General features: G+C 40.3%; 1 protein-coding gene across 1 annotated transcript in view; it reads left to right on the top strand.

Moving 5' to 3' along the window:
- The window catches only part of ablim1b (actin binding LIM protein 1b), a 279,078-nt gene extending 257,281 nt beyond the window's left edge, over window positions 1-21,797 (top strand). The window contains exons 21-25 of the mRNA XM_072239588.1: window positions 1,599-1,659; window positions 6,232-6,239; window positions 7,875-7,949; window positions 8,923-9,003; window positions 11,811-21,797. Of these exons, the coding sequence (XP_072095689.1) occupies window positions 1,599-1,659; window positions 6,232-6,239; window positions 7,875-7,949; window positions 8,923-9,003; window positions 11,811-11,924 (339 nt within the window). The 3' untranslated portion in view covers window positions 11,925-21,797. The remainder of the gene's footprint in view (window positions 1-1,598; window positions 1,660-6,231; window positions 6,240-7,874; window positions 7,950-8,922; window positions 9,004-11,810) is intronic.
- Window positions 21,798-24,795: the final 2,998 nt, after the last annotated feature.

Genomic DNA, 24,795 nt, shown 5'->3' with positions numbered 1-24,795 from the left:
GCAATGGGAGGTGTGTCATTGAAGTGCACAAGCAATGGAGGCGGGAAAGTGAGGCAGAGGGAGGCAGGGAGACGGGGAAGTGAGGCAGAGGGAGATGGGGAGAGCAGTAGGAGTGCATGCTCACCCCTTAATCGTGGAGCTTTAAACCACTTAAAGAACAAGTGCATTTGTGTGTAATGTTTGACTGCTCATGTTTTACCACCAAATGTAGCTAAATGTAAACTTTTCCACCCTGCTTTCCTGTCCTTGAAAGTTAACCTATAGAAATCTCTGACTCACCACAGATGTAACAGCATCAGCATTTATCCTTATCACCTAACTTGCATAAAATTATGCCAATCAATACAGTTAAACATGTGTCATAAATATTCACCGCCATCATTCAGTCCAGGGGCTTGTGTTCATTCTTTTGATTACATTTAGAATTGTGGGCTGAATTCATTGGAATTCAACATAGAACCTGAACTAAAAAATGTTTGTTTATACTTTGTGTGATGCTCTGATGGTAAGTGCATTGATAGCATCTAGAATGCATTTGGATGTTGTTTGTTCATTAGTATTGTATGCCCTGTAGGAACTGGTCATTTCTCAGCAGGCTTAGAGCAGCTAAGTCCAGCTGTCTCAACTCCTCTTTCTGTATAAGACTGTTAGTGATTAAATCCTATTGATCCGTGCTTTCACCCGTTACCCACCTATTCATTGCATAAACACCATGGCCACTTTATTACATACCTCCTATGCCTAATAACGCAGCCATTGAGTGTATGCTCATGGTCTTCTGCCGGTGATAGCCCATCCACTTCAAAGTTCATTGTGTTGTGTATTCAGAGCTGCTCTTCTGCGCATCACTGCTGCAACATGTGGTTATTTTAGTTATTGTTACCTTTCTGTGAGCTAAAGCTAGTTTATCCATTGTCCTCTGTCATTGATAAGATGTTTTTGCCCACAGAACCACCACTCATTGGATTTTATTTTATTTTTGTGCCATTTTCTGTAAATTTTGGAGACTGTTGATTGTGAAAACCCCAGGAGATCTGCAGTTTCCAAGATACACAAACCACCCCATCTGGCACCAACAATCATTCACAGTCAAAGCCACTTAGATCAAATTTCTTCCCCATTTTGATGTTTGATCTGATCGACAACTGAACCTCTAGATTATGTCTGCATGCATTGAGTAGCTGCAAGATATTGGCTGATTAGATATTTGCATTAACAAGCAGATGTATCTAATAAAGTGGTCACAGAATACATTTTAAAAGCAGAATACACACAAAGTTTCCCTCTGTACACTTGGCATATTTACCAACGGTTGAAGTTAGCACTCGGAGGATTTGTAAATATGAATATTTAGATCATAATAAGCTCCTTGACAGTCTTTGTTATCTTTCTCTGTCAATCACACATAATTGGTCACAGATAAGCAACGACTATTAGATAATGTTTGGCTGACTACTGGTTTTACGTATTTATGATAGAGCATGGCCATGCAATGGTAATTCTCTAGCATCTGAATGAGAAATACTACAATATCAGTAGACTGAATCATCGACCTAAAAAGCCTGCAAAGACTGATTGCCTTTCCTTCTCTTTGTCAGCCATTGTCGACAGATTTCACCCAGTACGACAGCTGCAGTGATGTAAGCGAAGGTGTCAGAGGTAGGGGATGCCCATTTGGCTTTTGTTTCTACTCATGTCTTTATGAAATAGTTTTAAATTCAGTAGTACTCAACTCTGATGTAACTGGCTTTGCCTATTTCTGCCCCAAGCATATATGTATGTCTTTCATTATATGCTCTGAATACAAGTAAGTTGCTCTATCATAAGGGGAGTTTTACTATTCCTGTACTTGGACCTATGGCATAACTCTGCATTTTCTCTAAACACATGCCTTTAGATGAATGGATGCACCTGCTACATCTTGGTCAGTGTCAGAATGATTCCATGCAATCAACATAGGTTAAAACAGTGTATGAAACTCGCACTTCAAATGCTAACACTTCAAGTAATAGGTTCTTTAAGAGCTTTGCACCTGAACTAGTTATTACAGAGCAGTGCACATCCATCCTTCTTCGCCGATCTGATTTCTGTGCTGGATTCTCCGAGGATCATCACCTTGCCACGGAGAGGAGGCTTGTGAGTTCCTGAGATCCTGACAGTGATGCTAGCTGGAATTTAGCTCCTGGTAGGGTCACCCATGGTGGTAAAGTCGAAGGGGAGTTTCCAGAGAAAGAGAAATCCAACAAAGACCTCAATGATGGAGCTGGTGGAAGCTGATGGTGCTTCACAATGAGAGTGTAGCAGAGGAATGCTGCAACAAGTGAAGGGTCCCGAGTCATCTAGCATTCCATACCAATGGAACCTGACCCAGATCTGTCAAGGACAGTCTGGTGGCTGCCCATGCATCAGCCTCCCCACGTTAAACAAAGACACGCACAGGCATTCTCCATTTAATTGGATCCCGGAATGATCTCTTCAGCCAACTGAAGACCCACCAATAGTCAACCCTTTAGAACAGGGGTTCTCAGCCCGGGGTCCATAGACCCCTTATTTAATGGTATTGATCTACAACATAAAACAAGCTGGGAAGTCCTGCCTTTGGAGAACATCATACTCGACTCATGTCATCTCATTACTTCCATGTGGGATTGCATCCACTTTGAAAATTTCCTCCAAATTAGGCACTATGAAGACTTGAAAATACAACACCATCCCAGAGTCTAAATTCCAGATTTCCTTGCCCAATAACCATCCAAAAGGACCTTTATCACAAGAACTGCTTTCCTTGCACCTAATGTCCTATCTAGAGTCTGTAGTCACATTTTGAAGGTACCTGCTTGATGTGGCTGAACAGTCTATTCCTGTTCTATGATCCCATCCAAAGCATCTGAGACAATGACTTTGGTGCGTGCCACGGTTCCTGAGTGCTTACCAGAATCTTTCTGTTTTACTTCCCCTCCATCCCACCTGGTGCTCCACTGGATATCAAAGGCCAACGTTCTAGCAGCATGCTGTGCCCCACATTGTTCCAATGAAAATGTTATTCTCTTCATTTGACCTAATGGAGTTCATTAACATTCCTGTAACTTGGCTTATAATAGCTTCTGAATTCTCATCTATAGCCAGCACCTTGTCACACCATTTATTTTTCAAAGTTCATCCCTTGTGACTTTCAGGAAAAGCTAGCATAATGTGCCCATTTACTCTTGAAGTGTGTGTGCATCAATGACTCTGGAAAACTATACAGGAGCCTCCAAGGTTCTTTTACTAGTGGTTTGGTACTGCCACCTAGCAGCCAGAGGAGGACAGACAGTGACCATTGCTCAGTGATACGGGAAAACACAATAGGCCAGAGTAAAGATCCATTAGCCCTGAGGATCCCTGGCAGCAGGTCAATGTAGGTTCAAAGATATTAGGGCAGGAGCAGGCAAAATGACTGAAAACCCACACTCAAACAGCTCTCCATAACTTCATACCTATCTAGGCCAGAACCCCCAACCTAAAGCTGAAATTGGGGTCCATTGATTTGAAATGTCTCTGTTATTTTGTCTGTATAAAGGTCTATGGGTGTGGAGAGTATGTTTCCTGTGATGGGGGAGTCTAAGACCAGAGTTCACAGCCTCAGAATAGAGGAATTTCTTTTGCCAGAGAGTGATGAATCTATGGAATTCATTGCAACAGGTGACTGTGAAGGCCAAGTCAATGCGTATGTTTAAGGCAGAAGTTGATAGCTCTTGATTCGTCAGGCAATGAAGGGTTATGGGGAGAAGGCAGGAGATTGGGGCTGAGAGGGAAAATAGCAGTGCAGACTTGATGGGCCAAATGGCCTAATTCTGCTCCTAGTCTTAGTTTATTGGGGTAGTTACACCACCACCCCAATGAAGCAATGAACAGAAGACTTTAATCTGAACCCAAGTCTTCCCTGTAGTGCCGGGGGCAAGAATGAACAATAAAGTCTATCCATCCATAAAATCAGCCCTGCTGAAGTGAACAGCATATAAGATCAGTTTATATGCAAAATCATTACAATGTGAACAATAGATTAGCCTAATTAAGCCTGATTTTAATGCACCACAAGTGTCACACAACACGGATCCAAGCCATTTGGCCCCTCCGTACCCACGCTGGCCAGTGAACACCCATCTATTTTAATCCGATCTCCCAGCACTTAGCCCAGCCTTTGCCTGGGCGATTCAAGTGCTCATCTTGGCACAAATAAAATGCTGTCACAGTTCTGCTTCCACCACTCTCCGAAGTTCAAAGCTCAAAGTACATTAACTATCAAAGTATGTATTCATTATTCGTCTCCTCACAGGCAGCCACAAAACAAATCCATTTTTAAAAAAAGACAATCAACAACCAGTGCAGAGAGGGGAAAAAGAAACAAATTGTGCAAACAATAAAAGCAAGCAGTAGTGTTCAGAACTGAAGTCTACAAAAGAGAGTCTGTCCACAGACACGAATCCATAGCCCCAGTTCAACGCGGAGCCGGGTAAACGTCCCAGAGCAGCCAGCTGAATCGGCTGGCTATGCATGCCAGGTACCAAGTTAAAAACATAAGATGGATACATCTCTGGCAGATCCATTTTTATCAACAAACGTGTTTTCTTCTGAAATAAAAAGAAGGCAAGTTTTATCCAAAAGACACGCAACAAGGATAAAAATAGCAGCTGAGGAAAGGTGGCGTGTTTGCATTTGAGGCAGATGCTGTTAACACTGTGCTACTCAGAAATCTCTTCAGCCTTTGATCTGCCTGGTTCTCATGGTGGGTGTTGATAACCAAGCATCATTTCCCCAGCTCTGCTGCAGCTTGTTAGTTGGATGTGGATCAGTACTAACAGTGATTGTGAAAGGAACCTCTGAGCTCACCACCCAAACTATTAAAGGCAATTAAAGTTCAAGGTTCATTTGTTATCAAAGTTTGTAATACCATGTACAATCCTAAGATTCATCTTGTTGCAGGCAACCACAAAGAAATGCAACAGAATTCATGATGAATCTCACACCACAAAAACAGTCATACATCCAATGTGTGAAAAAGAAAGAACAAATCATGCAAACAATAATAAAAGGCAAGCAAACAATTCACAGAACATGAACCACAGAGTCCCAGAAAGTCAGTCTACAGCCAAGGAGCCAGTTCAGGGCTGCAGCTGGTCCAGGAGCCTGATGGCTGCAGGCCTCGGCCGCGGAACCATGTTCAGCGTCATGGCGAGTGCTGATGGATGCAGGCCACAGCTGCAGGGTCGGTTCAGCACCAAGGCAAGAAAAAGCCTCAATGAGTGGACACCAGTCTGCAATGAGATCATTAGAGCAGAACACAATTGGTTCACTTCTCTCGAGATAATTAAAGAAAATGTAATGATGTGTATAAAATATTCAGTTGATGAACAGCAAAGTAATAATGTTCTTTTCTTTTGTTTTCCAGAATCCCTGGTATGTTGGTGGCTTTAAATACTTCAAACTGAACACTGTGGAAAAAGGCTATCATTTTGCATGTTCTAATCTTCTATATTCATACTGTCATGTGTTTCAAAAAGATGAATAGCCAATTTAAAGTTATTACAATACATCAAGGATGTATTACGTACAAGTATTGTTACTTTTTTCTTATGAAATTCTCAATTTTTTACTTTCAGTAGAGTATTTTAAGTTATTAGTGCCAATCAAACAATGATTTTTTTTCTTTTTTTGTATCTATTAACTGCAAATAGTTAAAATCTTGGCTGGAGGGGTAGAGACACGTCTCTATCAAGGGAGGTGTATGGCAGGCTCCCTCCCTTTGCTAGCCTGCAGGTTACCCTTGGGCAAAGTGTTGCGCCTGTTTAGCGCATGCCCGCACTAACCCCCCCCCCCCTCAGGTGGTGAATGGTCGTACGAGCAGCTGGTACATATCACAAGTCTTGGTTGTGCAACCACTGATGCCAGGCAGACAATCTCTGAAGAGTATTGATAATGGTTGGGGTGACCTGTCTTGTAAAGACACTGGCCAGATGGCAGCAGTAGCAAACAATTTCTGTAGAAAAATTTGCCAAGAACAATCATGGTCATGGAAAGACCACGATCACCCACTTCATATAACGCGACTCATAATGATGATGACATAAGATAAAAATTCATAACTGAATCAAATGTAATAATAACTGAAGAGATCACCCCGGTGTATGATGCAAGCCCTGGTTTAATTCTTGTCAAAAATTAACTACAAATTGGTGCAAGTTTATTACGTAGACACCAAAGTGGGTTAAGAGTGAAACTCGAGTTTGACAAACTTTATTTTCATTCTTTGAAACACATACCTCTTCAAAAGAAACAATGTCATAATTCAGTTACAGTAATTCTTTTCACTTTTGGATTTTAACCTGTAATCTTATTCATTTCTTTAATCACCTTAAAACAAATACAGTAGTCATAACCCACTTACCCTGAGTGTCAACTCTGACATTCCAGCATATTTATTTTCAACACATTATATTCAATTTAGTGTTTGAACTTGCATTATGGTTCAGTAGGCTGCCTTATTTGGTGAGAATTTTTGTTGTTGTAGAAATCAACCTCATCAAATTTGTTGAATTTATCTAAGCACTTCTGGCCAGGTGGCAGTGAGAAGTAATGGCACTTCTCCTTCATGGACGAATATAATTGAAGTTAAGATTTTCTCTGAAAGTAAGGCATCATCGTGTGTTGATATATTAAGCGGTGGACCTGCTGAGGTTCATTTATAGTGTAGTTGCAGAATATTGTAAAAGCAGCCTCAGTTCAAAATGATGCTCCATTTAAATTGTAGAGTTAGCTCAAATAGAAAGCATGTTTTACCCTATTGTTAATTATGTACAATAAAGCAATGCAAAGAGCATTGGATCTGGTGATACTGATCTGAGGTTCTTCAGAAGTCAAGAATAAAGCATAAAATGGTGATTATGGCCGTTTTATTAAGTGTTACAAGAATGGAGAATGAATAAAGAAAAGACAGAAAATGAAGCTGTGATTGTTTCAGACTCAGACTAGAGGGAAACAAAATCTCCATGATAACAATTTATCATAACCATCGTCATGTGCCGTGTCGTATGACGTGGGCGATCATGGTCTTTGACCATGACTGCTCTTAGCAAATTTTTCTACACGAGTTGCCATTGCCTTCTTTTGGGCAGTGTCTTTACAATACCTGTGACCCCAGCTATTATCAATGCTCTTCAGAGATTGTCTGCCTGGGGTCAGTGGTCACATAACCAGGACTTGTAATCTGCACCAGCCGCTCCTATGACCATCCACCGCCTGCTCCCATGGCTTCATGTGATCCTGATCAGAGGGCTAAGCAGGCGCTATGCCTTGCCCAAGGGGGACTTGCAGAGAAACGGAGCACCTTACAGCTCCTTTGCTAGAGACGTACAGTATCGCCCAATTGCAATTGGCACCTAACCTATAAAATAGCCAGATTCAAAGTGGTGTGATACCTACTGCAGAAAAACTGAGAAGCTTTTAGATAGATATAGAATAATCTATACTACGATTACTGGAAAATTTACTGAACAATTACATGTGCCTATAGATGATTACATAACAACTACAAGCAACCATAGGAAAGTTCAGCTGCAAGAAAAATAACAATTCTACACCCCTATCTAACAGTGTTACCTAACAGTTAATCTCTTAATATTAAAATTAATATGAATGATAATTACTACCATACCAATGAGGGTAACTAAATCTTTTTGTGATCTATGTAGAATTTGGAGAATATTCGTGTTGTTAATTTTTAATGAAACACTAATCAAATTAGTTCCTTAAAGTTATAGTAGAAAACTTCTATTAGTGCATGCATGTTAGACTTGGGTGCCATCAGAGCAACATTTGTATCTCACTGTCTGTCTCAGCCTCCACAGGAAGGACCTGTACAAGGAGCAAGGATGGATAGAGGGGTTTCAATGCCTAACATGCTGGAGCCAAAGGCAAGTCCAAGGCGATCAGTTTATATTAAAGCATGCCAAAACAACAAGCAACAGTAGCCTTGGTGCAAATGATAGGCATAACCAAACTAAACCAGAAAAGAAACTTGGTGTTTCTCTGACAAATTGGTTCACAGTGTAGGTGTTGGCAGGATTACTGTACCTTCAGTTGGTCAGAGTTGCCGTTTGCTTCTCTTCTCATTATCTCTATGGAGAGGGTCAGGAGGTCACCACGGATACCAGCCTCTGTGCTGCTGTCTCAGCTAAAATGTTCATATGATTGGTCCAGTTGTTTTTCTTTTTAAAAATGACCATAAGATGTTGATGGTGGGGCACTTGGTGATGGTCATTGTTTAGGGTATATGCTTAGTCATTATTTTGTTGAAGATGGTCATTACATGTCACTCATGTGACCTGTATGTTACCTCCTTAAGACTATCACCCCAACGAGGACATAGGCCGCCAGCAACAGCTCACCAATGTCCTCTGTCCTGGGCCAGTCTTTCAAGTTATCTCAGATGTAGCCCATCTTCTCCTTCCTCTCCCAGGGATGAGGTCTTTGGAGTTTCTGTAGCTCTGGGTTTTTAACGGGATGGGGTTGCTAGCCTCATGCCCAGCCCTCCTCCTTTTGCAGCTGGCTGGGGACCGTCCCTGGTGGAGTTGACCTGAATGTTGCTTGCCTCTTAACATGCTGATGGTGTCTAGGTCTTCCCCACACAAGCACGGAGAACTTTATTTTGTGGGGACCTATGAACTTGTCTATCAGGTGCCACATTCAGTGGTTTTAAATCCATGTGTTTTAATTAAATAAAGCCCTTCAAAGTATTCCAGTAGGCCTGGAATTTGCATAGTAGGTAACATGGTATCAAATGTATAGATCTTAAGTCAGAAGACTTTTGCTATACAAATGCTTGACTGAGCTAAGTAGTGTATATTGAATTTCCCATAATATTTTAATTTCTCTTCTACTGTACAGATTTATCCTTATCACATGCTTTCAGTGACCAACCGAGGACGTAACAAGCTACCAAGAGATGTAGACAGAACAAGATTGGAGGTGAGAATGGAGTCTATCTATTAAGGAACTGAGAAATATTATCTGGGGAAAAAAGCAGCAGTAGACTATATGACCCTTAAGGTGGGTCCAGCAATCGTATATGAGGGTATTTTCCTGCTTTGAAGTTCAAAAGCATTTCACACTTGAGTAAAATCAGTGGTTGAGCATCCTTTGCCCCCTGAGACTGAGAGTGTCAAGGATTTATAATGTGTGTGAAAAAATAATTCGAACTCAGTCCGAAATGGCTCTTCCCTTGTAGACAGTGTTGAACACTTCACTGAGAGGAAACTCCCTTGCTCAGGACAGTCTCTCCATCAATCCCGCTCAGATTTTCATATTTGAATCCGAATTATTGGCGCAGGATTCTCTTCTTTCAGATCTGATAGGAAGAAAAACAACCTGAAACAAAAGAAAATCTGTAGATGCTGGAAATCCAAGCAACACATATTAAAATGCTGGAGGAACTCAGCAGGCTAGGCAGCATCTATGGAAAAGAGTACAGTCAACGTTTCGGGCCGAAACCCTTCAGCAGGAGTGGAGTAAAAAAGATGAGGGGTAGAGTCAAAAGGTGGGGAAAGGGAATGGAGAAAAATAAGGTGATTGGTGAAACCAGGAGGTGTGGGTGGTGAAGTAAAGAGCTGGAAAGTTGATTGGGGAAAGGGATAACAGGGTTGGAGAAGGAGGGATCCAATCAGAGAGGATAGAAGGCCATAGAAGAAAGAAAGAGGAGGGGGAGGAGCACCAATCAACTATCCAGCTCTTTACTTCAGCCCTCCCCCTTCCGGTTTCACCTATCACCTTGTGTTTCTTCTTCCCCTCTCCCACCTTTTAAATCTACTCTTCATCTTTTTTCTCCAGTCCTGCTGAAGGGTCTCAGCCGGAAATGTCGACTGTACTCTTTTCCTTAGATGCTGCCTGGCCTGCTGAGTTCCTCCAGAAAAAAAAATCCTGGGCTGCTAAAATGTTGCAAGAATAGTGATCAAAATCAGAGCAATTTGAGGGGTTGATGAAGTCATTTTGTCATGTGGGTGGTAAACTACCGAATATTCAAATCACAAAGTAATGACGAGGAATACCATCCCATCTGCCCAGGCCATCCTCTCAGAGAAACCTTTAGTTCAAAACATCAGCATTTTAAAAGAAAAATTATACCAAGGACATTGATGGACTCCCCGAGTTACTTTAGGGAAGCGTGCTAGATAATACTGATTCTTTACTTGAAAAGTATTCTTCAATATCCATTGGATTGTAATTTAACAGACCGTAGTTATTTTTCTTCAAATTGGAAGTGGGGGGGGGATCCCAGTGAAACCTACTGAATATTGAAAGGCCTAGAAAGAGGGGTCATGGGGACGATGTTTCCTATAGTGGGGGAGTCTAGGATCAGAGGGCACAGACTCAGAAAACAAAGTTTAAAGTACAGTTATTATAAAAGTATATTTTTTACAACCTTGAAATTCATCTCCTCAGAGGCAGTCACAAAGCAAAGAAACCCGATAGAACCCATTAAAACCAAAGAATACAATCAAATGCCCAATGTGCAGAGAGAGAGAAAAAAAATCATGCAAACAATAAAAGTGAGCAAATGATAAAGAAAAAATAAGTAAGGATGTCACTTTAGAATAGAGATGAGGAGGAATTTCTTTAGCTAAAAGGTGGTGAATCTTTCAATTTCATTGTCAGTACATTTAAAGGGAAGGTTGAGAGGACCTTGATTAATCAGGGCATCAAAGGTTACGGGAGGAAGGCAAGCGAGTAGGGTGGGAAGGATGATAAATTAGGCACGACGGAATGGTGGAGTAGACTCAATGGGCCGAATAGCCTAATTTGGCTCCTATGCCTTATGGTCTACAATCTGAAGAGCTGACACAGTGTCAAAACTAAAAGAATCACAGTCACCTAAGATCAAGCTAAATACTGTGTTGATGTTCTTGGATTTGAATGTCATTTGCAAAGATAATATCTCCAGAACTGCAAGGTGTTCTATGCTGTATATAGTAAGTATCCTGGTGCACTTCCTTGCTAAAGTAGAATGGGTAAGGTTGTTCATATATAACACTGACAGTTGTTTTGTCAAGATGTATCCTGTCAATGATTGAGTTTTATATTTCAAGCTCACCCTCGGTAGAGTGCTCTGACCAATGTAATGAACAATAAATGGATACTCAGATGATCGGAATTGTAAATCTCTACATAGGTAACCAAGTAATCAAAATATACTTTCATCAAAAGCAGACAAAATTGTCTACAATCACTCAGACTTAAAGTAATGCAGCAACTGTACATTGTGTTCTGTTTCTGAAAGTCAAATTTATTTTAACTCATTGTAGCAACACACATCAAAGTTGCTGGTGAATGCAGCAGGCCAGGCAGCATCTGTAGGAAGAGGTACAGTCGACGTTTCAGGCCGAGACCCTTCGTCAGGACTGATTGTAGGAATTAACTCATTGTAGCAAGAATTCTGAGGCTACAAACGTTTGTAGATACAACAGTGGCATTTAAGAGTCTTTTAGATAGGCACATAAATATGGAGGAAAAAGAGAGATATGGATTATGAACAGACAGAAGAGATTTAGTTTAATCTGCTCTGACAGACATTGTGGACCAGTGAGCCTGTTTCTGTGTTGTACTATTCTATCTTCTACGAGAATTACATTAAAATAGAAATATGGTTGGTAATTCAGGAGTAAATGGCAACATAGCAATGGGGAGATGTATTATAAATCAATTAAAACTTTACTGAAATCATTCGAATGCAAGTGGGCACTTGTAACTGACTGTTTTGCCGTTATCATTTACTCTTTCAGCGTCATCTGGCCCCTGAAGAATTTTACCAGCTCTTTCATATGAACATCCTGGAATTTGACAGGCTGCCTCTCTGGAAGCGCAATGAGCTGAAGAAAAGAGCTCACATCTTCTAAGTCAAGCAGTGCATGCTGGAAAAGGGGCACCCTCGAGTCTAAATATCTGCATTATATTTTGTGGGGAAGGAGTTCCAGAAATTAACAATAAAAAGTCGTGTCGTGTTGCAGCAAACAACCAGGGTGAACACGGAGATTAGATCCCCACACAAAAGTTGCTAAGATTTCATTCTGAGAATTCTATCAATATTTCCTTAACAATGGGAGCCAGAGTAGTAATATCTCTTGTTAAATAATACATTGTTCTAATCTTTATAGAATTATAATAGATTGGAAGTTATACTGAGTTGGACAACATTTTATTTTCTAAATGATTGGAATACTATTCTTTGGAAACAGATTTTAATATTTAGCCATATTGCTAAAGTGCGGCAACTAGTGTTCCCTGCCTTGCAAGGTGAAAGCATGCGTTTATAGGTAGTTGGACAGTGGGGAATTAACTAGGAAGAGATTTGAACACAAGTTGCACTTTGGGCTTTACTGCTTGAAATCTTTTACACAGTGTGCTGTAGTTGAAAGAGTGTATGTACATCTGCTATACATAATCATCATGCCAAACAGAAATATATAAGAAAAAGATGGAGAGAAGAGAAATGATCTTTGAAGTTTATTGTTCAGCTGACTTAGGGACAAAACGTTTAGCTTAAAAGCCAACATTGGTGTGTTATTTTATTAATTCTATTGAAAACAAAACAAAGAATGTTGGAATTACTGCCTGAGTACTTTGTATCAGTATCAAATTGTTACTTGTGTTTGTACCTGCCTTAATGTGACAAATCGTCATTTGCACTGAAACCTTTAGTACCAGGAAAGTCCTTTTGTGCGTTGTGCATTTCAGACGGTGTGTAAAAAAAATCACGCAATGCCTCTTGCATATCAAGTCCTCGTTCTGAATTAATAGGTCAGTTTCTTTTTCATATCATTCCCAGATGATTTGTAATTAATAGCTTGGAAATAGCACTGTGAGAAGATTAATTTAGAATGGGTTTGTATGTTCTGTAATTATCTGCATACTGTTTTAATTGAGGCAGTTATTTGTTTAATGTGAGCAGATTGTCTCTATCATAATAGTGCTCAAAGTAATTGGATTCAACAATGTTATCTAGACTAATATCCTCCTGTTTTGAAAATGGGATTTAGTCTTGAAGTTCTGCAGTGCACCTGCCAAAGATTTGGTTTGTAGTGCTTCTGGATGGGTGAGAAATTTGATCCAGCATTCTTACAAAAAACTGATTATTCGCTCATGTCTGTGTAATGGTGAGGAATTGATTCAAACGAGGCAGGCCACATAGACTAAATTTTAGAAATGTTACTCTAACAAATACAAAATACAATTAGATAGGGCTAAATTATACAACAGAAAAAGTACGTATTCCTATTTGTATGGTAAGTTGTTTCCTTGTACATGTTCATTTGTCTTTCTTTGCATGCAAGGTTATTTATTAATTAAATTCACTGACTGCTTCTATTATGTCAGAGTAAAAAAACCTCTTAGAAATTGTCAACTCAGCATCTTAAAGACAATGGCGAGTTTGCAGTTTATTAGACACAGACTTTTAAACAGGAGTTTAACAGAATACTTTTTTTGTGGAGTCTTTCCATTAAATATTCAGTCAAGTCAGCCCAACAATTCTCATCATGTTTGTGCATGGGAAAGTATAAAACAAAAGCAATCAACATATTTAACTGATGCTTCAACCCCCAAATATTAAATTGCAAATTTAAATTTAGTGTTTGTTGAACCTCAAGAATGAATTTACTTTATTTCCAATTTTTTTTGTGTTTAACAGAGACAAATGCATTGGTTTCAGTGTTTCTGAACTGAGCGGGGTGTAAGTTTGTTCCGGTCAATAGCAAATCAGCTTTTTTTTTATGCTGTATCCAAAGATCCCGGTGTATGAAGTTGATTTCAATATTTGAGGGCAACTTAGATAGTTACATAGATGAGAGGGGTAAGGAGGGCTATGGTCCGGGTGCAGGTCAATGGGAGTAGGCAGCATAATAGCTTTGCATAGACTAGATGGGCCAAAGAGACTGTTCTGTGCTGTAGTATTCTATGACTCTATGCAGAGAGATTGGGTCTGATTTGAAAATGGATTGCACCCTATTTGCATTACTGCTCAAGGTGAAATTATACCTCAGAGTTGCTAATGTCATGTTTCAAGTGGGCATGGTGATATTCTGAAGGATAAACAGAATAATAAGTGGCCAATGTCAAAATGAAGTAAAATTCCCTCCTGAATTCAATGTACAGTTATGCCTGCAATTAGATGAGGTGACATTGAAATAAATTGTGTAAAAAGTCAGGCAAATTTACTTTCAATTACCATTTTTAAAAAAAGTTACTTTGACTTTTAATTTTATGATTTGACAATAATTCCCATAGTTCCCTCTATCCCACATCCATGACATTCTTTTGGGAGGATGGGGCAACCCCTTCTCAAAAATGGTGCTGTTTATAATGATTGCTATAATTTCTACTGATTAAACAACAAAATGGAAATTGGCTTTTCATTGTGGTAAGTAAAATAACTTGATATCTAAAGTCTAAAATTAAAATTGTAGATGTTAGACATAGACAGCAGAAGGAGACTGTTTCAAACAGACCTCAATTCTGATGACAAACCCCATCTAAATCATCTGATAAATTTCCAGTGCAATTCCCTATCTTTCCCCTAAAGTGTGTTCTGCCAAGCATGATTGGAATCTGCCAGGTTCCAAACAATCAGTCAAATCTCAATTACAACCTTAAGGGATGAGACAATGGTTATCTACTTGACGTTTATTTCATCCATCCTGCTGCATTTGCCTAGAATCCCTGTGCACAAGCTCTGTATCTCTCTTCCAGCATCTTGGGAAAGACACAGTGACTGGAGGTGAATAATTGGTTCTTGAGATCTTTGTTTCTATTTCAAAATTTCTCCTGGTTGTTCTTCCTTTGGCAAGTTAGAAATGGCTTCATAAACACTTATTGAATAATCAGCTGTTTTGTTCTGCAAACGGTAATATATATATATATATATATATATGAAACTTCAATTGATTCTGCTAATAGGGTGCATGTTAGTGTAGTGGCTAGCACAATGCTTTACGGTATCAGCGATCTGGGTTCAATTCCCGCCGCTGTCTGTAAGGATTGTGTATACCCTCCATGTGACTGGGTGGGTTCCCTCCGGTTTCCTCCCATAGTCCAAAGACGTATGGGTTGGTAGGTTAATAGTCATTGTAAATTGTCTCATGATTAGGCCAGGGTTAAGTCTGGGGTTGTTCAAAGTGCTGGTAGAGCCTACTCTGCACTGTATCTCAATTAATAAATAAATAGTTTGTGTTAGGCAAGGGAATTTAATTTTGAAAAAGGAGTGTTCACTTACTGATACTATCATATTCTTCAGAAGTCCGCCTAATTGGTCCTTTCCCTAACTTGACTGAATCTATTATATTAGATAATCCAAACTTGTCATCTGAATTGCTTTTGCAATAACCGGTTCAGTTCTGCTCTGCAGTCTTAGTGCTTTTTACCCATGTAGCTAGCATTCTGATTTCATAAAATATGCTATTTTTCATGTAATATTCCAATAGAAAGAAGTATTATGATATTAGTGTAATAGCTAAGAGTGAGAAATAAGGCCAGCTATATATTACATTTAACCTTGCTTTCAATCCATCAATAATTGCCCATTAATTAAGCAATGTTATTAGTGTTTAATTTATTTTCTCCCTGCTTTAACTTGGTCAAACTAGTGCTGTCTATGAGCAAGTGCAAAGAATCATGTTGACAATCTATAACTGTTGCGCAATGAATGTGCACACAGAGAGCTCATTCTCAGAATTCATTTTGGTTTACAGTCTCCGGGCATGCCTCATGTTTGCTTCATTGTAGTTAATGAAAAGCTAATCTGTGTCGTGCAATATGGAGCGAATATAAAAGTAAAGTAACAAAGACTTTCAAACAGCAGTCTGAGCCTCTTGGTTAAACTGGACTTTATTATTAGCGTCATTATACTGTGTAAATGGTGATTTAATAATAGACACAGGAATTTCTGCAGATGCTGGAAATCCAGAGCAACACACACAAAATGCCGGAGGAACTCAGCAGGTCAGGCAGCTTCTGTGGAAATGAATGAGCAGTTGATGTTTTGGGCCGAGACCCTTCATCAGGACCCCCTTTCGCTGTATCTCTCTCTGTGATCCCTCCTTCACTGTCTGTGAACACCCCTCACTGACTGTGAACCCACTCTCGCTGTCTGTGAACCCTCTCTCACTCTCTCTCTCTGTGATCCCTCCTTCACTGTCTGTGAACCCACTTTCACTGTCTCTCTCTCTCTCTCTGTGATCCCTCCTTCACTGTCTGTGAATCCCCCTCACTGTCTCTCTCTGTGATCCCTCCTTCACTGTCTGTGAACCCCCCTCACTGTCTCTCTCTGTGATCCCTCCTTCACTGTCTGTGAACCCTCCTCACTGTCTCTCTCTGTGATCCCTCCTTCACTGTCTGTGAACCCACTCTCACTGTCTGTCTCTCTCTGTGATCCCTCCTTCACTGTCTGTGAACCCTCCTCACTGTCTCTTTCTGTGATCCCTCCTTCACTGTCTGTGAACCCTCTCTCACTGTCTCTCTCTCTCTCTCTCTCTCTCTCTGTGATCCCTCCTTCATTGTCTGTGAACGCCCCTCACTGTCTCTCCCTCTGTGATCCCTCCTTCACTGTCTGTGAACCCTTTCTCACTGTCTCTCTCTCTGTGTGATCCCTCCTTCACTGTCTGTGAACCCTCTCTCTCTCTCTCTCTCTGTGATCCCTCCTTCACTGTCTGTGAACCCCCCTCACTGTCTCTCTCTGTGATCCCTCCTTCACTGTCTGTGAACCCTCTTGTACTGTCTCTCCCTCTGTGAACCCTCTCTCACTGTTGTTCCTGTATGATCGGAGTTCACTGAAACCGTCTCTCACTGCTCCCCCTCTGTTATTTTAAAATTATAGTGGAATGACCTTTGGATGAGGTATTTTAAATGGTGTTTGCTGCTACTCTGTCTCGTCCAGGCATCCAGCACGACAGTTCAGCGGGAAGCACATTGGCAACTTTACCAGAAGTCAAAGCCAATTTTTAAGATCTGCTGAAATCAATAATCAGATTCAATTCGAGCACTAACATATGCCATGAAATTAATTATTTTACAGCAGCAGTACAGTGCAATATATACATAAAGCTATAAATTACAATAAGAAATATCTATTAAAATAATAAGTAGTGCTAAAAGGAAAGCAGAAATATTGAGGTAGTGTTCATGGGTTTAAAGTCTGTTCAGAAATCTGATGGTGGTGGGGAAGAAGTTGTTCCTGACATGTAGAGTGTGCGCCTTCAGGCTCCTGTACCTTCTCCTTGATGGTAGCAATGAGAAGAGAGCACATCCCTCGTGATGGGAGTCTTTAACCATACATGCCACCTTTTTGAACTGATAATCATAGCTGTAAGCTTGAATAATTGTGACAGGTTTTTATACCAACAGGTTTTTACAGGGTGGTATTAGGATAATCAGTGGTCAAAGCATCATAACAAAACGAAGAGCAGGTCCAAGTCATGTGGTTCCCCTGAGTCTGCTCTGGCATTCGATAAGACCAAGTCTAATCCGCTCTCGATCTCTGCTCCACTTTCAGACCGGTTTACTCTTGATTCCTTATAGACCTAATATCCTCTACTTTGCCTTTGCAAAGATTGAATTACTGAATATAAACAGGCCTCTGCCAAATCCAAAGGGTCATGGCCCCTTTGAGAGAAGAAACCATTTCACTTCACCATTTTAAATGGGCAATTCCTTATTCAAAAACTATCCCCCCATTCGACATTCTACCATAAAAGAGAAAAAGCTACTAGCATCAATATTGAAGTAATGTCTGTTTTCAGGATATGCTATTTGTCTTAAACTCCAATAATAATGGACTAATTTTCCCAACACTTCTTTGTGACAGCACATTGATCAAGATGTATATTTAGAAACAGGAGATAAAGAACAGCAGAAACTGTAACACTGTGCACTTGGTTGTATAATACTAGTTCAGGAAATCTTAGTGCTTGATTGTCAGCAGAGACTCGATGGGCCAAGTGGCCTCCTTTCATGATATAAATCTCTATGATGCTGTGAATTACAATCAAGCATTGAAGGAGATCTATGAAGCCACTGATCACAATGAACTTTCATTCCAAATTTATATCAAAATTTAAAAAAAAGTAAAGTCTTTTCTAATCTGAAGAACTTGCATGTGTGTAACTAGCCATTGGGAAGCTGAATTCATTCCAAATTTTGCTGAAGGCTTTTGGGTTTTGACAAGGAGTCTGAATTTCCCGCCAGATTAACAGATCCCTCTCCCCTTCATTTCCCTGAGACATGTTACAGTCTCCACTTGGCCTTCTTCCATCCAAAACTGTAAACAAAGAATTTAGCTGGCAAGGTGATGCAACTTGCTTCCCTTCTCTCATCATCAGTGACACCATGTAATGGGGGTTATTTTAAGAATAGCAATATTTCATTAATTGAAAAAAATCATTATTTTTTAATAGGGAAAATGAAATGGTGATGCTTTCTTTAATTTTTTTAACCATTATAATATCCAATCCACATAGGTGTTAGATTCAACAAAACACATAAAAATGGAGATTTAAGTTCAGTCCAATTATTTTAATTAAAAGCAGCTTTATTCAATGTTTGTTGCTTATACTGATCACCCACTATGTTGCACTATTTGCTGTTTAATTCAATTTATTGCATTCCACTTGAGTGCAAGAAGCATTTTTTCGAGTTATCAAAAGTGAACCATAACTAAAATAATATTTTGATGAGGAATGAGACTGTGGAGAAAGGTTGGAGTTTTGGATGAAATGTGTCTTGTTTTGTGCACAACTTCCTTAGTAAGGAAATCCTGTTGGCATGTTCATTTTCATAGGGAATGTATCCAGAGGCAAAGGCAGTCACATCTGCTTTGTAACCATTTACTAAATACAACACCTTTTAGCAATAAATACACAATGCATTTCTGTTGAACCTCTTAAGTACAAATCACCTTTAAATACTTGGCCTGCTCTAACACTTTCAGTGTCCATTGTGGTAAGACTTGTCAGACTGAGCTGGGTTTAGACCACTGCTGTAATCTGAGTAGAGCACCACCTGAGTGCTGGATGTATAACCCAAGGGTTCACAACCCGGTCCATGGACCCCTTGGTTTAATGGTAGGAGTCCTAGGCATAAAGGTTTGGGAAGCACTGGTATAACCCATGTTTTATGCTTTGCTCTGAATGATCCATCTGGGGAAGATCAACAGTCACCTTGCTGTCCTCTCATTCAAATTCACTAAATTATGTTCATTCACTTTGAACAACATGGACACCTGCTGCTTGAAAGGCCTTTCTTTTTACATTTTCTTGGGCTTCCCATACTTCACCATTATTCCCGTACACCGGTGGTTCCCAACCTTTTTTATGCTATGGACCAATACCATTAAGCAAGAGGTCCACAGACTCCAGATTGGGAAGCCTTGCTCCACACCCAATTAAATAAAACTACTTCCTCCATCCCCTCCCCCATTGCTGTCTGTGAACCCCAGCATCCTGTCTTCTAATGCACAACCTGTGCTGATACGATAATTCCAGTGCTTTGTTGAATACATCATTAACACACTGACCCTTACCATTGTCAGCTTTGACACTGAACTGCATAGTCTCAAGTTCCATGGGCTATTATTCAGATTGGATAATTTGGTGGCCTTACCACTTCCAGCAATAACATTTCTACTCTCCTTATTACCGCAAGGTGGCCCTGGAACTCCAAAGGAATAAGACCATAAGATATAGGGGCAGAATTAGACCATTTGGCCACCAGCTAGACTCTCCCACAAATGAATCCTCTCCACATCCTTCAGTGTCCAGTAGGTATCAATGAGATTGCCTCTCCCTGTAACCTTTGACGCCGTGACTATTCAAGAACATATTGACCTCCACTTTAAATATACCTAATGATGGCCACCTGGGGCATTGAATTCCACAGATTCACTATCCTCTAGCTAAAGAAATTTCTCCTCATCTCTGTTCTAAAATGGACATCCCTCTATTTTGAGGTTGTGCTTCCTGGTCCTACATACAGTCTATACAGACCTTTCAATATTCGATAGGTTTCAATGAAATTCCCTCCCCCCCATTCTACTAAACTCCGGAGAGTACAGCCCAGAACCATGTAATGCTCCTCATACATTAACCCTTTCCAATGCCAGCACAAGTTTTCTTAGATAAGAGGCCCAAAACTGCTCCTAATACACCAAGTGCAAACTGACCTAAAATAAAGCCTCAGCATTACATCTTTACAATTCCCTACGCTATACTCCATCTGCCACTTAATTGCCCATTCTCCCAATCTGTCTAAGTCCTTCTGCAAACTCCTTATTAGTCCCTGCACCTCTCCTTGTATTGTCCCCAAACCTGGCCACAGCCATCAGTTCTGTCACCTAGATCATTGATATATAACGTGAAAAGCAGAGGCTCTACCGAATACTGACCCCTGCAGAACACCACTAGTCACTAGCAACCAACCAGAAAAAGCCCCTTTTATTCCCACTCTTTGCCTCCTGCCAGTCAGCTAATGTTCTATCCATGCTAGCATCTTTTCTGTAATACCATATGCTCTTATTAAGCAGCCTGCTGTGCTTCGTCACCATAAATAATTTCTTTCATACCCTCTGTCTCCATTTTCCATTCTCATCTCAGAAGATGTCTGAGTTGATTTCCAGTGTGATGGAGACTCCTTTAGATTTTCTCCAGAGCTCCAGTTGCCCACCCCTCAGGCCTTGTAACTGTCTCCAAAACCAATGCCAATTACTACAGTCTGTTGCTAACCTACCTGTTCCTCTTTACAATATTTACTGAAGTCATAGTTTGCTCAGTTCAAGATAGCATCAGCTAAAGATCTCATTTTGAGCTCTCCTTTTCAGCACTGCACATGAGGGCCTTACCTGTCTCTGCCATGTGCTTTGTTAGTCCCTGAGCTGACTGCCAAACATTCTCTTTATTGCAGTGACTGCTGCGTTACACCCCCTGAACCGCCATCCACTTGAAGTCTAGTCCTGATCTCCAGCTGCCCAAAATGTTTGATCGCTTTCCTGCCAGACTTCCCAGCCTTCTAACTGTCACAGTTAATGAAGACTTTGTACATTCTATCCTCTCCCCTTCTTCATAGAGATCTGTCCTCCCTATACCCATTCACCCTCAGCTTCTTCAGCTCAGTATATTGAGATGAATCTCTTTATCCACAGTTACAAATCATTCACCCTTTTCTGTATTTGTTTCAGTTGTAAAATATTCCCTCATCACATTTTTTTGTTTCTCTTCGAGCTTATAGGCACTTGAAAAAGTATTCTCTTTAAACAATGCCTTGTTTCGCCTCTCCCATTCCTTGCCTTACTCCTCTGTAACGTCGTTCTCTCCTCCAAAAGTGCTTTGACACTCCGCTAATGTGATGGGGCATAATGTAAAATCCACATTGCTAACGATATCTCATTTAAAATGTGTTTAGTTTGGCTTTGCTGTAGACAGAAGGACAATCTGAAACTCATTTGCTGTTAGATAAATGGCACTGTGCCTGATAAAAGAGCAGAATGAATTATGGAACCTCATTTTGTCTTGAATTTAGTATTTCAGTGTAAAATGTTTCAGCTGCAATTGTATAGTTTTTGTTTTGCCTTCAGTATTTTTCCACATATGCACTATTGGAGAATTTGTTCTGCCACTGTCATTGTTCCCCTAAATATCATTTCCTTTGATTGATGTTATTATATTGCAGGGAGCATTTATGTTGTTCACCCCTTTGACATCACCATAATCAATGTTAATCAAGTAAATAAAGATGGTTTTGTGCTTTGTTCTTCATCTCTTCTTCTTTAAGATTTAAAAATAGTTTACACCAAATGTTTCACTCTGTGACAAACTGGGAGTTTGCTTGCTCAAGTCCTGGCCTGGTGCCTTGACCGGTATTTCTGCTTGAACTCCCTAAAGAAAGAAGGAAGTCTCGACCAGCGACATGCAGTGGGGAGAGAGAGAGAGAGGGAGACATAAAAACAAACTTTGAAAAATATTATTAATTTCTAAGATTAAAATGTTTATTTTTAGGGGGAAAATAGTTATATCTCCTTTTACTTTTCTCAACAGAGTGTTTCCCATCCTACCTATAAACTGGGTGGCCCAGTAGCGTGTGGTTATCACACTTTACAGCGTAGGTGACTGGGGGTTCAATTCCCACCATTGTCTGTAAGGAGTTTGTATATCCTCCCCATGACTGGTTTTCTCCGGGTGCACCAGTTTCCTCCCACAGTCCATAGATGTACCAGTTGGTAGGTTAATTGGGCATTGTAAATTACCCTCCTGTTAGGTTAGGGTTAAATCGGGTTGCTGGGCTGCATGGCTTGAAGAGATGGAAGGCCTATTACATGCTGTATCTCAATAAATCATAACATTGCCGATGAGATACACTTCGTTGAGCTGGTACATCACAGTTGTAGTGACTCGGGTTCAATCCGGCCTTTGCTGCTGATGATGTGGAGTATTCCTGTTATCCTTGTGAATGTAGGGCTTCTTCGGGATGCTCCAGTTTCCTCCCACAATCGAGGATCAGCAGGTCAGTTGGTCTTTGGAGTGCTGTGGGTAATCAGATCTGGGGGGAGTTGACAGGAATGGCAGTGGAACAAAATGGCAATATTGTAAGTGGTTGCTTGATGGTTCAAGTTAAGGTTAAATGGAATTTAATGCAGACAAGTGTGAGGTGTTGCGCTTGGGTAAGACCAACCAGGGTAGGGCATACACAGTGAATGGTAGGGCACTGAGGAGTGCTGTAGAACAAAGGGATCTGGGAATACAACAAGTGGTGTCACAAGTAGATAAGGTCGTAAAGAGAGCTTGTGGCACGTTGGCCTTCATAATTCAATGTATTGAGTACAAGCTGGAATATTATGTTGAAGTTGTATAGGACATTGGTGAGGCCTAATTTGGATATTGTGTGCAGTTTTTGTCACCTACCTACAGGAAAGATGCAAATAAGTTTGAAAGGATGCAGAGAAAATCCACAAGTATGTTGCTGGGTCTGGAGGACCTGAGTTACTGTATAAGGAAAGATTGAATCGGTTAGGACTGTATTTTTTAGAATGTACAAGATTGAGAGGAGATTTGATAAATGTATACAAAATTATAAGCATAGATAGGATAAATGTAAACAGGCTTTTTCCACTGAGGTTGGGTGGGACTACAACAGGAGGGCATGGGTTAAGGGTGAAAGGTGAAAAGTTTAAGGAGAACATGAGGGGGAACTTCCTCACTCACAGGTTTGTGAGGGTGTGGAACAAACTGACAGCGCAAGTGGTGCACGTGAGCTCGATTTCAATGTTTAAGTACAGTTTGGATAGGTACATGGATGGGAGGGGCACGGAGAGTGAGGGTCCTGGGCAGGTCATTGGAAGTAAGCAGTCAGCATGCACTAGATAGGCTGAAGGGCATATTTCTGTGCTGTACTTTTCTATGACTTTATGACTCAGTGGGCTAAAGGACTTGTTTCCCATGTTGTCTAACTTTAACTCTATGATCATGCAGAGATGACATGGCCAGGTCCAATCTTGTCAAGGTGCATAAGTCTAGGCAGCTACTATGCTTCATCTAAACTTGGACATGAATCAGTGTGAGCAGATTCAGGCCCCTTATCTAAGAAAAGATGTGCGGGTATTGGAAAGGGTTCAGAGGAGGTTTATTAGAATGATTCCAGGAACAAAAGGGTTAACATATGAGGAGCATTTGATTACTCTGGGCCTGCCTGTACTTACTGGAGTTTAGGAGAATGAGGGGAGATCTCATTATCATTGCCACAGGCAAATGTGGAGGCCAAGTTATTGACTATATTTAAAGGAGAGGTTGATAGGTTCTCGATTAGTCACGGTGTCAAAGGTTTCAGGGAAAAGGTGAGAGAATGGGTTTGAGAGGGATAATGAATCAGCCTTGATGGAATGCTGGAGCAGACTTCGCCTCATTTTGTTTCTATGTCTTGTGCTCTTGTGAAAGTGGTCACTCAAATGAAAAGGCCAAGATTATTTTTGCTCCACTAGAGCACAGAGTATCCATTATTTATGTGTGTGTGTGTGTGTGTGTGTGTGTGTGTCTATATATCTATCTGCATGTGTATGTGTGTGTGTATATATATATATATATATATATATATACACATATTCCACAACCAACAACATAGTAAAAAGGTAAAACTGGTAACAGATATTTGGTCCACATATAATGTAGTAGTTAGCACAACACTTTACAGATACAGCGACCTGGGTTCTAATTGCCACTGTTGCTTGTATGAAGTTTGTATGTTCTTCCCATGACCGTGTGGGTTTCCTCCGGGTACTCCAGTTTCCTCCCACAGTCTGGCAGGTTAATTGGTCGTTGTAAATTGTCCCCTGACTAGGTTCAGATTAAATTGTGGGATTGTTGGGCAATGCAGCTCCAAGGGTCAAAAAGGCCAATTCTGTGTTGTATCTTAATAAATGATACATAAATACATACAGCTTATATATGCATATGTAGATCGATATCTGTTTATGTTGGTTATGAGATAGAATAAATAATAGATCATAATAACGAGAAGCAACTGTTAAGACTGTGTAGTCAGTTGGCTTCAATTTAACTCACAACTTTCTCATCTATCTGGATGGTATGATGATGCCTAGTTCTCAGTTAAAACGAAAGCTCTTTATTGCAATCTAAACACAGGAGGATTATCTGAAACTTAAATTATTAGCATCAGGCTTCATGGAAATAAAATCTGCACATACATCATTTTGCCCAGACCAGAGATGTATCCAACATA

Source organism: Mobula birostris, chromosome 21, assembly GCF_030028105.1.
Source record: "Mobula birostris isolate sMobBir1 chromosome 21, sMobBir1.hap1, whole genome shotgun sequence".
Lineage (NCBI taxonomy): Eukaryota > Metazoa > Chordata > Chondrichthyes > Myliobatiformes > Myliobatidae > Mobula > Mobula birostris.
Note: the sequence above shows the minus strand (reverse complement) of the source record. Positions and strands in the feature narration are given on the sequence as shown.